At 40.6% G+C, this 12,889-nt stretch overlaps 1 protein-coding gene across 3 annotated transcripts in view; it reads left to right on the plus strand.

The window, feature by feature from the left end:
• STARD13 (StAR related lipid transfer domain containing 13) overlaps positions 1-12,889 on the plus strand; it is a 287,017-nt gene that overhangs the window by 118,838 nt on the left and 155,290 nt on the right. For all 3 annotated transcript variants that reach the window (XM_058862448.1, XM_058862457.1, XM_058862467.1), the window contains one exon: positions 4,714-4,747. In XM_058862448.1, coding sequence (XP_058718431.1) covers positions 4,714-4,747 — 34 coding nt within the window. The remainder of the gene's footprint in view (positions 1-4,713; positions 4,748-12,889) is intronic.

Below are 12,889 nucleotides of genomic sequence, written 5' to 3' on the forward strand. Positions count from 1 at the left end.
ATTATGTGTCTTGTAACAGCTGTGCACAATTATTAAATATGCTTTTATATCTCTGGGCAATATTTACAATCTTACCTTTTTAGAACACAGCTCAGAATATTAAGTTTAGGGTTTTCAAAAGACATGTCTGTGTCCTCTGAATTCTTACAGATGCTTGAAGCCCCCCTGTAGGTACTGAAAGGCTGCAGTGAGGTCTCCCCAGAGCCTTCTCTTCTCCAACTCTCTCACCCTGTCTTCATAGGAGAGTTGTTTCAGCCCTCTGATCATCTTTGTGGCCCTCCTCTGGGTCCATTCCAACAGCACCACATTTTTTCTGTGCTGGGGTCCCCAGAGCTGGATGCGGCAATCCCAGTGGGGTCTTATGAGAGTGGAGTAGAGGGGCAGAATAACCTCCCTTGACCTGCTGGTCACTCTTCTTGTGAACAAGCAAGAAGACTTGCTTGACTGCAGACTTAATCTTCTTTCTTTGACTCCATCATGAATAGCTTGCAGCACAGTAGCTCAGGTTCAATGGAAGAAATCGAGAATTTCGCCTTCCCCCTACTTTCTAACCTGGTGAGGAGGCCAACGTGTTGGGATGCAACAGGTGTGAGGCAGAATCCCATCCAACCAAGATCCGTCTCCCATGCCACTAGTGACTTCTCCAATAGTGCTCTGGTCATATATTAAATATGGTCTCTAATAAACACCTCTGCAGTGGTTGTATTTGAAAGGAAAATTATGAGCCCTGGTGTCAGCCTTTGAAGATACATCTTAAGCACTAAAATCCAGCAGCAATTTCAACCCTGCACCAAAGATGGGTGCCAAGTCTTTGCGAGAAATTGAATTTCTGACACAGCAGTCTCAACAGTATTTTCTGTGGAATAGCTTCAGTATTGCCATTATTCTCAGCTAACATGCTCTAGGGAACTTTCAAGTGTCATCCAGACTGAAGATCTCCTTGCAGGGGCCAGGTAACTTCAAGTTAAAGCTAACATTGCTTAGTGGCGTAATATTACTTCCCTTTTTGGGCTGTAGAATTTTATTTTGAAGCAGAAACTAGGATTTTCTTTCCTTCTGTCAACATCTTTCTGAAAGGATCTAATAAACCCGCTATGCAGATGATTGAGTTTTGCATGTGGATTGCTGTTTTCCTCCTTTAAAACTGCCTATATGTCACTCTAATTAAAGCCTAGCAGGTTATTAAATTGGTAGAATGAAGAACCAGCATAATTTTCAATCTTTATACTTTGCAGGACCTTTTTCAGTTTAGAGTTGTTTCCTTCAGTATCAGTGAACCAGTTGGAAGTCATACAGATTTATCCTTTTTCCTCTGCAAGGAGAGTTGTGTTTCAGAGTGGTGCTGCCGATTGCTCACTGCAGAATATAAGCTTACAGAATCCAAAGCCTTTTTTATTAACAGCAGATGTAAAGTAGCCCTGTCCAAATGCCAGGGTTATTTGATAGCAGTGATATTTTTGATACCATATCTATGTTGAATAAATCCTCTGGCTTTTTTATTAAATGTCTAGAAGAGTTATTTGCATGCTAAACAGATATACTAATTACCTTTTTTATTTTTTTTTGGAGGGTGTGATTTCCTGAGAGTGAATGATGACAGTTTGACAGGTACTCAGAAATATCAGTGGAAGATATGGGCATATTTGAAATGGGAGCATAAAAGAGCTAATAACTAATAGAGGTTGATGGGGAAGAGAGAAGCAAAAGACTTGGATGAAAAATGATATTTTTTTTCTTTGAAATGGTGTATGGTATTACAGGATTGGCTGGCATTGCAGAATCCCTGTGCTGTTGCAAATTAAAGTGGTTTTGAAGTTGTTCAAGTCAACTGTTTCATAATCTGTGTCAAACAAAAACAAAAAAAATAAAAAGCTTTTATGTGACAATAAGCTTTCTGGGATGTTATTAAGTCATTTAATCCAGTTGTTTGATGAGTTTCATGCCCTGATCACTTATAACCATGAAAGATTATGTATACATCAGAGAAACTGTTTTTTGATGTATATGTTTATTTTCCTCGTTGACTTTATAATGCTGTGGTGTTTTGCTTCTACCTTCACTTCCACTTCATCTGAGGAGTTAATTTGAATAATTTTTTTCCACACAGAATGCCTTTCAGGAAAATCAGAATCATTGAATCCTTTAGGTTATATAAGACCTCAAAGATCTTCAGGTACAGCCATTAACCTAACACTGTCAAGTCCACCATTTAACCATGTCCCTGAGTGCCACATCTGCATCTACACATCTTTTAAATACCTCCAGGGATGGTGACTCTACCCTTCCCTGAACAAGCAGCCTGTCTCAATGATTGGCAATAACTTCTGTGAAGTTTTTCTTAAAATCCAATAAAAACTGTTGAAACTTGAGGCCATTCCAGGTTCTTTATAAGTGCAACATGTCCTCCCAACAATAGATCCACAGCTTTTCCTGAGCTAGCTGCACCAACACTCAGAGTACAATTGCCTCATTCATGTCACTGGCTCATCCTGCTCTGATCACAGAGCACAGGGTGACACTGCCCAGGCAAGCTTTTGGAGACCTTTGCTCACACAGGTGAACATGGGATGGCTCTGCTGAAACACAGGACTGCTGAGGGGGAGGAATGGACCCAGCATCTAAACATTTCTGGTTTCTGTGGGCTAGTTTACATACTTCAGCAAAAAAACACATGTCTATATCAGCAGAGTGTATTTATCTTTGGCTTCTGTTTGACACTTCCACTTGCAAAAATGTTACAGCTGGAGTTGTACGCAAATGATTTCTTTATTATTCATAGCAGCAGGTGCTGCAGCAGTCTTTTGGCTAGAATTGTACTCTCTTGGTCCATGGTTTCTATATATTTGATTAGCTGGTGCCATGCTGTTCAGATGGGTTGCTAGTCCTCCAGTAAATGTATTTTGTTACACAATTAGTTATATAGTGTGTTATCATTTCCATAAATCACTTCTAGTTGGCAGCTTTCTGTTGCCACTTGGGATTGTTCCAGCAATAATTTGCATCCTTTTTTTTTTTGGCATCCTAAAAAGATCTTGGAAGTTAACATAGCCTGAGTATGATTTTAATATCTAGTGTCCTTCTGGCAGCACTAGAACACACAAACCAGCTATCCATGAAGGACTGACATACTTATTTTTGATTCACATGTCATTTATGTATTCTTCAAGAAGTGCTTATCCAAAGATTCAGTATAGCAATTTAGGCATCGACCAGGTTTATGCCAGAGTTGTGATACTAAAAATCAGGTGCCTGTCCCCAGGCAGGGTGATAAACAACACTGCAGCTTGCTGAAGAGTGGAGAGACATGATACGCCGCACTCAAAAAGGCATCCCAAAAACCTGGCATACTCATGTGGGACCTGCCTGTCCCTTGCCAGATGATACAGCCTATGCCTGAATTTCCTGCTTCTCCGTGGAAATGAGATGCTTTGCCACTAATGAAACCTGAGTTGGGCTCAGCCACTCATTATCTTTCCATCTGAAGTGACCACTCCTCTTGATCGCTGCTGGCTAAAGACAGATCAGCTTCAGCTGCTGCTCAGGCAGACCATACAATGGAGCAAGAGGCTCTTTTAGAATGAAATTGCCTTGCAAAAGGCAAAAAATTTGTAGCCTAGCTGCACTTTCTCTATTTTTAAGAGAGATGCTTAATCAATTCAGTTTCGTGTTCAGAGGAGGAATTTTCCAATATCTCGGTAATATTCTTCATTAAATAAAAGATAAATAAAACCCATGTTTTCATAGGCAGATTCCTATCAAGGCTGAAAAAGCAATGTTGACTGAAGAGATAACGGAGCACTTGGTGCATCTGATGAAAAGGTGCAGATGGTTGTCCATGTAGGGACAAGCAGGTAACAGGAACAGGGAGTGTGTCACTGCAAGGCACAGGACAGCTGTCTTTTCAGCGACCTTCATATTGGGCACTTCACGCTGGTACCCGGAGGAATCAGTTCACCCTTCTGTTTAATTTAAAAAAGAAATCAGGTGCAGTTCCACCCATTGTGCTAGTTTCATTTACAGCCTGCATTGCTGAGAGAGTTGATGAATCTATGAAAGGATTTAATCACTATCAACAAACTCCTCATTTGGGCACTAAAATCTATTAAGGAGAAAAGTAATGGACCAAGAGGTGCATCCAAATGTGGTGTCAATGGCACCCCTTTCATTTAGAATGGCAATCCCAAAGCAGAAAAGTGAAAAATATGAAGAAAACAACATGGCAGGTCAGTTTGCTCATGAGCCTCAGGCAGAGCAACCCTCTCTTGGTCACAAATGAACAGGAAACGTGTCTCTACCTTTCTGAGTCGTGGTGTCCTGTTTCTTGCCCATCAGTACAGCTGCCTACACAATTTACAGCAACCTGTCTGCTCCCTGAGCCCCACCAGCATCTCAAGTCCATTTCAGGCGTGTTCCAGTGTGTTGTACCTGATGTATCCTTGCAGCACGCACTCTGCTTGTAGAGTAGACTAGACTGCTAGACTCACTGCAAGACAGGTGAACCTGATTTGAGAATGGGTGCCAGCTTGTCATTAGCAAGCAAAACTAGCTACTCTTCATGATTTTTATTGATATGATTTTTATTGATAAGCTCTGGATTTTATGCCTTGTGCAAGATGGTGGAGATTAATAATTATATAGATTGTCAACTTGAAATGTGCAACTTATTTGAAGGAAAAAATGTACCAATATTAAAGAAAAATCACTTTCTTACAGATGCTGTTTCAGAAACTGTGCAAGGAAAAAGCAGGTAAGGCTGAATTACTTCAAAGTTTCTTGGTGGCTTGTGTAACCATGCATGCATTGATAGAGGACCCCGGGAGTCTCTGCTGTTAAATGGGTGTTCAGTGCTTTTGTGACAATCACTTCCATGCTGCTGTTCATGACCTATGGGTGTAGGATTAAGGTGGTTCTTAGGAAAGCTGATAATTCATCACCTTGCAATTTACACCTTGCAAGGTAAGTTCTGGAAGAATGGGGATAAACCCAAGCATTTGTCACTGGTGTCAGGGTAGGACTCAAGGTCTTGCCATGGCACTGGTATGCGTGTGTGAGAGAGGTCAGTCGAGATGAGGAATACCTCAGAGCTTTTTCTGTCTCAGTGGTCACTCAGCAGCTGAATCTGATGAAAAGGCTCATTACAGAGGCATATTTTTCAAAAAATCTAACAACCCCCTGGGACCCACATGTCCAGAGTCAAAATGCCTGATTTCTCCCTTAGCAGGAAACCACTGTCTGGTTGAAGCATTTTCCAATATTAACAGCATTAGTGAGTTTGACCATTATGGAGGAATTATTTGGGGCCAGCGAGACACCAAGACCAGAGCAGTAAGCACAGCTAAAGACTCAGGTATCCTGAACCGCACATACATTATCATGCCAGGAGCTAAGGAGAGGTTTGGATAGACAGATATGTACACACACACAGATCCTAGTTCAGCAAGATACTTAACACACAATTAAACCTGCATTTGACAAAACCAATTAATTGCAAGAGGCGTAAAAAACTGCTTGGGTGATTTGCTTAATTGAGAGTAAATGTCCTTATTAAATTGTAATGAAGCACAATTAAGAAATACAGAGAAAAGGAACTGCTTCCCAGAATGTGGGTTACTGGGGTTTAATAGCAGCTCACAGTTTTGCAAAAAGAAATGTCCCCAAAGTCTAGATGAATCTTCCTTCCCACAAAAGTCTTTGCCAGCTAGAAATATTTCAGTCATAAACTAACTGACCTCTGGAGTCACCCATTTCTGACTGCATTTTCTGTTTTGTTAGTCAGGATGTATGCAGTGTGTGCCAATTAAAAGGAAAGCAATTGGACATTGCTGCTCTAATTACCCCTCTGTCCCTAGATGACTTAGCATCTTTTTTTTGGCCTGAAGGACTAGTTTAAGCCAGTTTGCTCACTCAGTGATTTCTTCTTGCATCTGTCTCTGATCTAAACTGCATCCACAGTTCATTCCAGGGGCCAACCTTAACTCAGTTAGGATCAGATGAATGCAGCTTTTTGGAGCCAATTTCACTGATTCAGTGGCTCTGCTGGCAAACATGGTGGCTTAGCAAAATGCCAGAAACCCTGGGCTAGAAAACTCAGGTCTCTGTAGGTAATTCCACCCTCATGTACTTAACTTCAGGTCAACAAAAGGCTGAGTGTAAATGTATGTATTTTCATTCAAGCTCTATACACATTAACTTTTACTGCTTTATGATTTGGATGTGGCTTTATTCCATGATGGTATTTGCCAATGAAACACATGCCTGGGCTTTTCCAAAGGTAAACAAATTTCAGAAGTGCTGAGATTGACTGAGCAATTGTTTTAATTCTATTCATTGTTGGATCAAAACCTCTCTGTGCCACTGAAGTCTTACTTCAAGGAAAATGTGTCAATGTCATATGCACTTTAAATAAAACTATTTTAGCAGCATTCCCGTTTTATAGCATGATTGATTTTTAATTGTTTTACTTTTATGACAATATTAATTTTGTCACTAAAAGAGATAAAGTTTCAGCACCCAGCCTAATGGTAGAGCTGTAGAATGATGGTTGAAAATCTGATGACTGCAGGCGTGAAAGAAGAATGACAGGTCAGTTTGGTCACTGAGGTGAAACTTTAGTCATAGAAATCTAGCATATGGTAGAGCTGGTAATAAATTTATCATTAAAAATTTCTGGCAGAAAATGTCCATATTCTTCAAATAGAACATTTTACAGGAAAAAGTTAGCATCCATTAATTTCTATTTCAAATTGTTTCTGTAAAATATGTACACATGTCTCAGCATGCAATGATTTAACAGTCTTCAAAATGAGAAGCGTTAATTTTTATTTAACTTTGAAACTTTTGGCTTTGAAATTTGTTATATTGAAGAAATAAAAAAAAAAGAGAGAGAAAAAGAGAAAACATTATTTAGATTACAAAAAAGGGCAAATCTATGTCTTGAACTGAGGGACAAGGGTTTCTTACAGATTTGCAGTTGCTAAATATTTCTGATATTTTCTGTGCTTTCTGGATAATAAATGATAAGGTTTTGGAATTTATTGCATGAGGAGAAAACCTATCCTGCCGATATCAGCCACACACAGAACACAGCACTCAGTGTTCTACTCAAGTTTGTTTTCTGCATCACTATCCCCTTACATGGTTACTTCTTATTCTGACTCTCTTTTGTCATTTATTCTTCTGACCCCTTTCTTGGTCAGAGCTCTTGAGCTCTCAAAGGCCAAAAGAGTCTTTTCCCAGAGTGCCAGTGGGTCACCCTGCCCTCCCCACCAAGGAGCACCTATAACCCCACCCTGCCAGGAGTTGGGATTCACAGGGCAGCTCAGAGCTGCTGCAGCTCCAGGGCTGGGAACTTCTGCAGCCCTTTCCCCAAGGCTGGGCTGTCCTCAGCTGCCAGTCATCCTCCATGTAAACCATTTCTGCATGTGAGAGGGAAAAAACCTCCCTTTGGAATCCTGTTCTCTCTCTTGTTGAAATCTATGTTACTTTTTTTTTTTTTTCCTCAAATAAATGCTATATTTTGGGGCTTCTATTACCTGGTTTTGTAGTGGGTGCCTTGCAATATGTTAAGCAGGATACCCAAAATGTGTCTAAGAAAAGCTACAGCTGCACAGACCACCCAGCCACACCAGGGAACCTCATTTTAAGTACCAGCATTGCTGGCAGTGTCACTGCATGCTTGACAGGCCTTGTGTCATTACTTCCAGATGTAATAACATTGGTACTTATAACACTACATGCACTGGAATTAATGATGATCTAACCATTAAAAAAATTTAAATAATGCTGAGATGTGATTCTAGAGGAATGAATTTATTCTACTGTCTGTTTTCTTTAATCATGACAGGATGCAGCATGAGCCAGTGGCTCCCTGGGGACTGGGGCAGACACGGGAACAGAGGTTAGACAGCTCCAGGATGAGGCCTGGGGACAAGGATGGGCCAAGGATGGGATGGGATGTTCCCAGACCCAGTCTGCAAGTTGGGTCACATAGCTGGGAAGGGCTGTGGCAGAGAACAGCCCTGCCACACCATCATGGGGCTGGGATGACAGCTCTGGGTTGGGCTGAAATAGAGTTCCACAAAAACTTAGAAATTTATATATTTATATCATTTCACACTATTAAGTAAATACAATGTTCTTTCAGCTTAGACCTAGGCTACAAATGTGGTACTGCCCACACCCTTTAAGATGTAGTTAACAAGGTGCAAGGGACAGTTGCAAGAGAGGACAAGCAGTTGTGGAGCAACTGAGGACAAGGAGTGGAAAAGCTGGTTTCACACAGACAGGTTCAGCCTTGGCCTGAGGTGAGCAAGTTGTCTGTTGTCTTTCTGTAGAAGCGGTAGACAGGAAGGCAATTCATACGTGTACTACTTGTATGTGATGGCAACAATAAGCAAGTGTTACAAATATGTAAACAATACCCTGTTCTGTGGCTTTACCAAGACCTCTCAAAACACCAGATTCATCCACTGAACTCTCCATTCTTCGGGAATGAATGTGACTATCCTGGTGCTACCTGTGGTCTCAGCCATTAAACCACATTCCTGATGTCATTAATAGATTATGCCATTAATAGAACTGCTCCGGTGCCATCACCATGCAATAGACCACTCTGTTCAAGTCATCATCATCAATGCTTCTCTTCTCAAATTGCCAGGTACATAACACCAAACCCAGTCTGCACCACCTATCTCTTCTGCCCTTGCAATGTAGGAGGTTCTGATTGTCTGGCGTGGTACCCCAGAGAACACCTTGCTTAGCTGCTCCTCTTGCCATCACATTGCTGCTGGGTTTGCAGGTAGCCTGTGGCAATCACCATTAAAACCTGGCTGACTGATGCTGTGTGTCCTTACTATCCCCCAGTATATGTCTTAGTAAAAAACATTCCACTCAGACTGAGCATTCTAGCTGCCTAATGTATTTTAAAGTTATCACCACATAGCTCAAGATGACTAACACAGAGCACACTTCATCACTGGTAGGGAAAATGAGCCCTCACTTTGCTGACAAAAATTTGAAGTCGGATTAAAAGCTGACACATCCTCTATTTTAGTGGTATGTATAAAACACTAAATATAGCAGTGTGCAGTGTGCTCGTGTATTTGCTGATGCATGGTAATGTAGTCTGTAGCAGAACAGCAATGGGCTGGCAAGGAAGATGGTGCACTGCAGTAATACGATAAAATCCTCATGTGACCTTGGCCATTTCAGAAGTACTCCACAGATAATTGTGTATCCTTGACTGATGTAATGCAAAATTCAAACAGGGGCAGTAGTAGTCCCAGGGCTTTAATGAGCAGCCTGATACTGCAATATTTGCCCAGGCATAATGCAAACTGACTTCAAGGAGAGGTCTCCATAGTGTAAGAAATAGAACTGTGCTATATAGCAGCTGTATATGAACAACTGCCAACAACAGGCCTGATACTGGGAAATGGGAGAGAGCTGTAACTCTGTCTGGCTCTTCTTAGAAACTAAAGGTGCTTGATTCATCAAAAAATCAGACCTGAGTACAGTACTTTCAACTGATTACATATATTTATGTTTCCTCTAGTCATATAAGGTTTTATCCTCATGGTTTTATTTTACCTTTGCTGCAGTCCCTGAAGAGGGAAATGGATGTGGCTCACAGAACCGTATCCTATTCTGGTATTTTCCTCTTGCTCATGGGGGAATGGAGGTGATCTGTTTCAGCCTTTCACTTGCCATGGATGTCTGGCAAATGTGCTGGTGGTGGAGCTGAGGCTGTGACTGAAACCCCTCTACTCATCCTCTTCAGTGGGGGAGCAGGAGCTGGATTAGACATTCAGCAGTGTCTTGCAAGACCTAGGTAGTACTTGTGTCCCATGCTGTCATTACTTCAGCTATAAAAGTTTACTCAAGATGAAAACCTGACCTTAAATAACTGTGGAAAAGAAAACATCATCATCCAATGATCCCATGCACTTACTAGAAAGCAGAGCGGGGTCACTTTGACATGTTTCGAGCACAAAGTGGAGGTGCTTACTTTGGACTGAAAAATGAACAGACTGTTTTCCTGAGGAGTGAAAGAAAACTACTGAATAAACCCAACTGTTTGGTGGCCTTGGCCTCTTAACTAGTTGTGCTCTGTGTTGCTCAAATTAGAAGTAGGTAGAGTTGGTGCTTGTCCTGCAGTCAGTGCATCAGAGGGTCATTTCAATTGGCTTCAGTTCTAACTTTTCTGCAGTGCCAGTTTGGCTTCCACAATTAGGCAGTGAGATTGCCTCTTCCTTTCATAATAAGAAATGATAGAACAAAGCCCTTCTTTGTTCTTCTAAAAAGGCAAATCTTTGCTAGTCAACTCTTACTGATATATTGGAGCAGTTGAGGGCACACTGGGATCTTCTGCTGTCAAAAGCAAGAGGAAAATGAGATATTGCTGTTTCTCAAAAAAAAAAAAAAAAAAGCCCAAATCAGCCAGGTATAGATTAGAAATTTATATGTTTACTGTTTTAGTATGTGAATTATAGACAAAAGATTGATCCATCAAGAAATACTCTGGATTTTATATAAGACATTTCTAAAACAATAAAGCAGCAATGTATAAAAACACTTTATACACATACAACTACTCAATGTCATTCTAAATATCTTTCTCTGTTTCTCTGCTCCATGGTTCTTTCTGTGACTTTGATTTTTATTCAATGTTTTAAATAAGTAAGAAAAATACTGAAAATAGAGATGATAAATGTTAAAAATAATATCTAGTCCATAATTGTACAAAATATAGGTAATTTCAGAATGAAAATATTATAAACACTTTTCCTAGCTCAGTTACAGCTTGGACTCCTAAGGAGAGCTGAACACTAAGCAGCTGGTAGATGAGCTTGGGTTTGTAATAACTCTCGAGATATGACAGGAACCTTGCTGCAAAAGGTGATCTAATTCAGATTGATAAATTGCTCTAAAGTTTTGCCTCTGTTGGAATTAGGTGGTGTTGGTTTCAAGCAACTAAGTTCATGGAGACACAGAATTCTTGAGTCATTTTTTTCTGTGACTGAACAGTTGCCTGACAAAGGTTGCAGACAGACATCCATATTCAGCTCCCTTGCTCCTGAGCAGCCAATTTGTTTTAAACTGGGGATTTCCAAGAGTCATGGTAGAGGACACATTTTGCCATTTAACATTTATTCCAAAAGCAACACATGCCTGGAAAATTTTCACTGACTAATAACAATAATAATAATAATTTAAAAGTATATTTGTTTTTTGTTTCAATTAGACCTTTCCCTCAGACCTCTCTAATAGCCACAATGCAGGCTATGTCCTTGTGGTTTTATTTCCTGTGCAAGACATAACTGCAAAAGTTTGAAGGTTAGACAACCTTTACCCAATGTTAAAGTATACAAGCAGCAAAATAAACCTTTAGCTTTTTATTAAGATAACTAAGCATTGCAGCTCTGAGACACACACAAACAAAGAATAATCTATATGGTAGGAACATTTTGTTTTCACAGAAGGCATTTTTAATGGGTAGCAGTTCCAACAATTTTAGTGTTCCCCGTTAGAAAACATTTCCCTTGCAACAATTCTTTAGGTTCAGCTTTTGTTATTTAACTATTTAAGCTTTTTGTTATTTAGTATCAGTTCCTAAGGATTAATGTTTAAGGTTTTGCGCTGCATCAGAGTGGCATGCATCATCTCTCTGAACAGCTCAGCACATAAGATGGATTTTGCAGTTTCTTTGTTTGCGAGTCAGGCAGGAAAACACAGAGAAAAGCTTCTGGCTGGAACATACTACAAAGTATTTGGGACAATAAAGCAATCAAACAAAGCAGTCAGCTTCTGAGCTTTTGCAACATAGGACCTTTTGTGGGGCTGCAGTCAGAGCAGGCCACTGTTTCCTGCTACTGAGCAACCTGCCGTGGAGCAGCCTCTGCTCAGAGATGGCCGTGGCTCAAGGACACACAGCGTCTGTGTAGCTGTGACTGGCTCTAAGCACAGGCACCTCTTTCCACTTCCATGAGCACCATGGAACTGTGGCTCATGTCAGAACCAAACACAGGATCTCTAGGCATGAGCCTCAACAGCTTACAGCGGGGTAATGGCTGCATTAATTTGAAGATAGTAATCACTGCATAAGCCTCTCCCTAAATATAATGGGACCACTAGAGGAGGACAAAGAGCTATGTAGTGTTGATGTCAACTACTAAGAAACAGGAGGGTTGTTTTAGAAGGCTTTTCAGCTGAAAACCATCCAGTCTCTGTCCTTCCTGTTCTCTGTATTAGATTCCACCCAGGCCAGCGAGTTGCTATGACAGAAATGCACATAGAGATGCTGGTATTTATTGAGTGCTCAGCACAAGGCATAAATAAATTAGTAAATTCCACCATGCTGTCAAGCCACCGCTGAAATGCAGCCAGAGGAGGAGACTGGGGCTGCATATGAATGCAAAAGTCATACCAAAGCCATCCCATATATAATTCCATTGCATATGATGGCATCTGTTAGTTGTGATCTTGGCTCTCTGTCTTTATGAAAGCAGAGCAATTGGAAAGGCAAGTTCAAGAAAACAGATGGCCAAAAGGGTGCTTTACATGTGGGTATTATTAAGTGCATCTGAATCTGCTATCCCAGCCTTCATGAAGTGTAGGCTTTTGACATAGAGTTTGGGAAGGTAATGGCTGTAGGTTTTCATTTGATATTAATTTACATTGGGTACGTACCTACCCTGGAGTATTTGTTGGTTCCTGAAGACGCTGTTATATAAGGTTTCTCTGACTTAACTCTGAGAAGTAAACTGATTCTAGCATAGAATCTTGTAGGTATATCTTGTAGAAAATTAGGGATTTTTCTTTGTAGAGTGAAACTCTATGCCAGTTGCAGTCACCAGCAACTTTTTGGGATTATAGTTAGTCTCTTAATGAT

The sequence above is a fragment of the Poecile atricapillus genome, chromosome 1, assembly GCF_030490865.1.
Source record: "Poecile atricapillus isolate bPoeAtr1 chromosome 1, bPoeAtr1.hap1, whole genome shotgun sequence".
NCBI lineage: Eukaryota > Metazoa > Chordata > Aves > Passeriformes > Paridae > Poecile > Poecile atricapillus.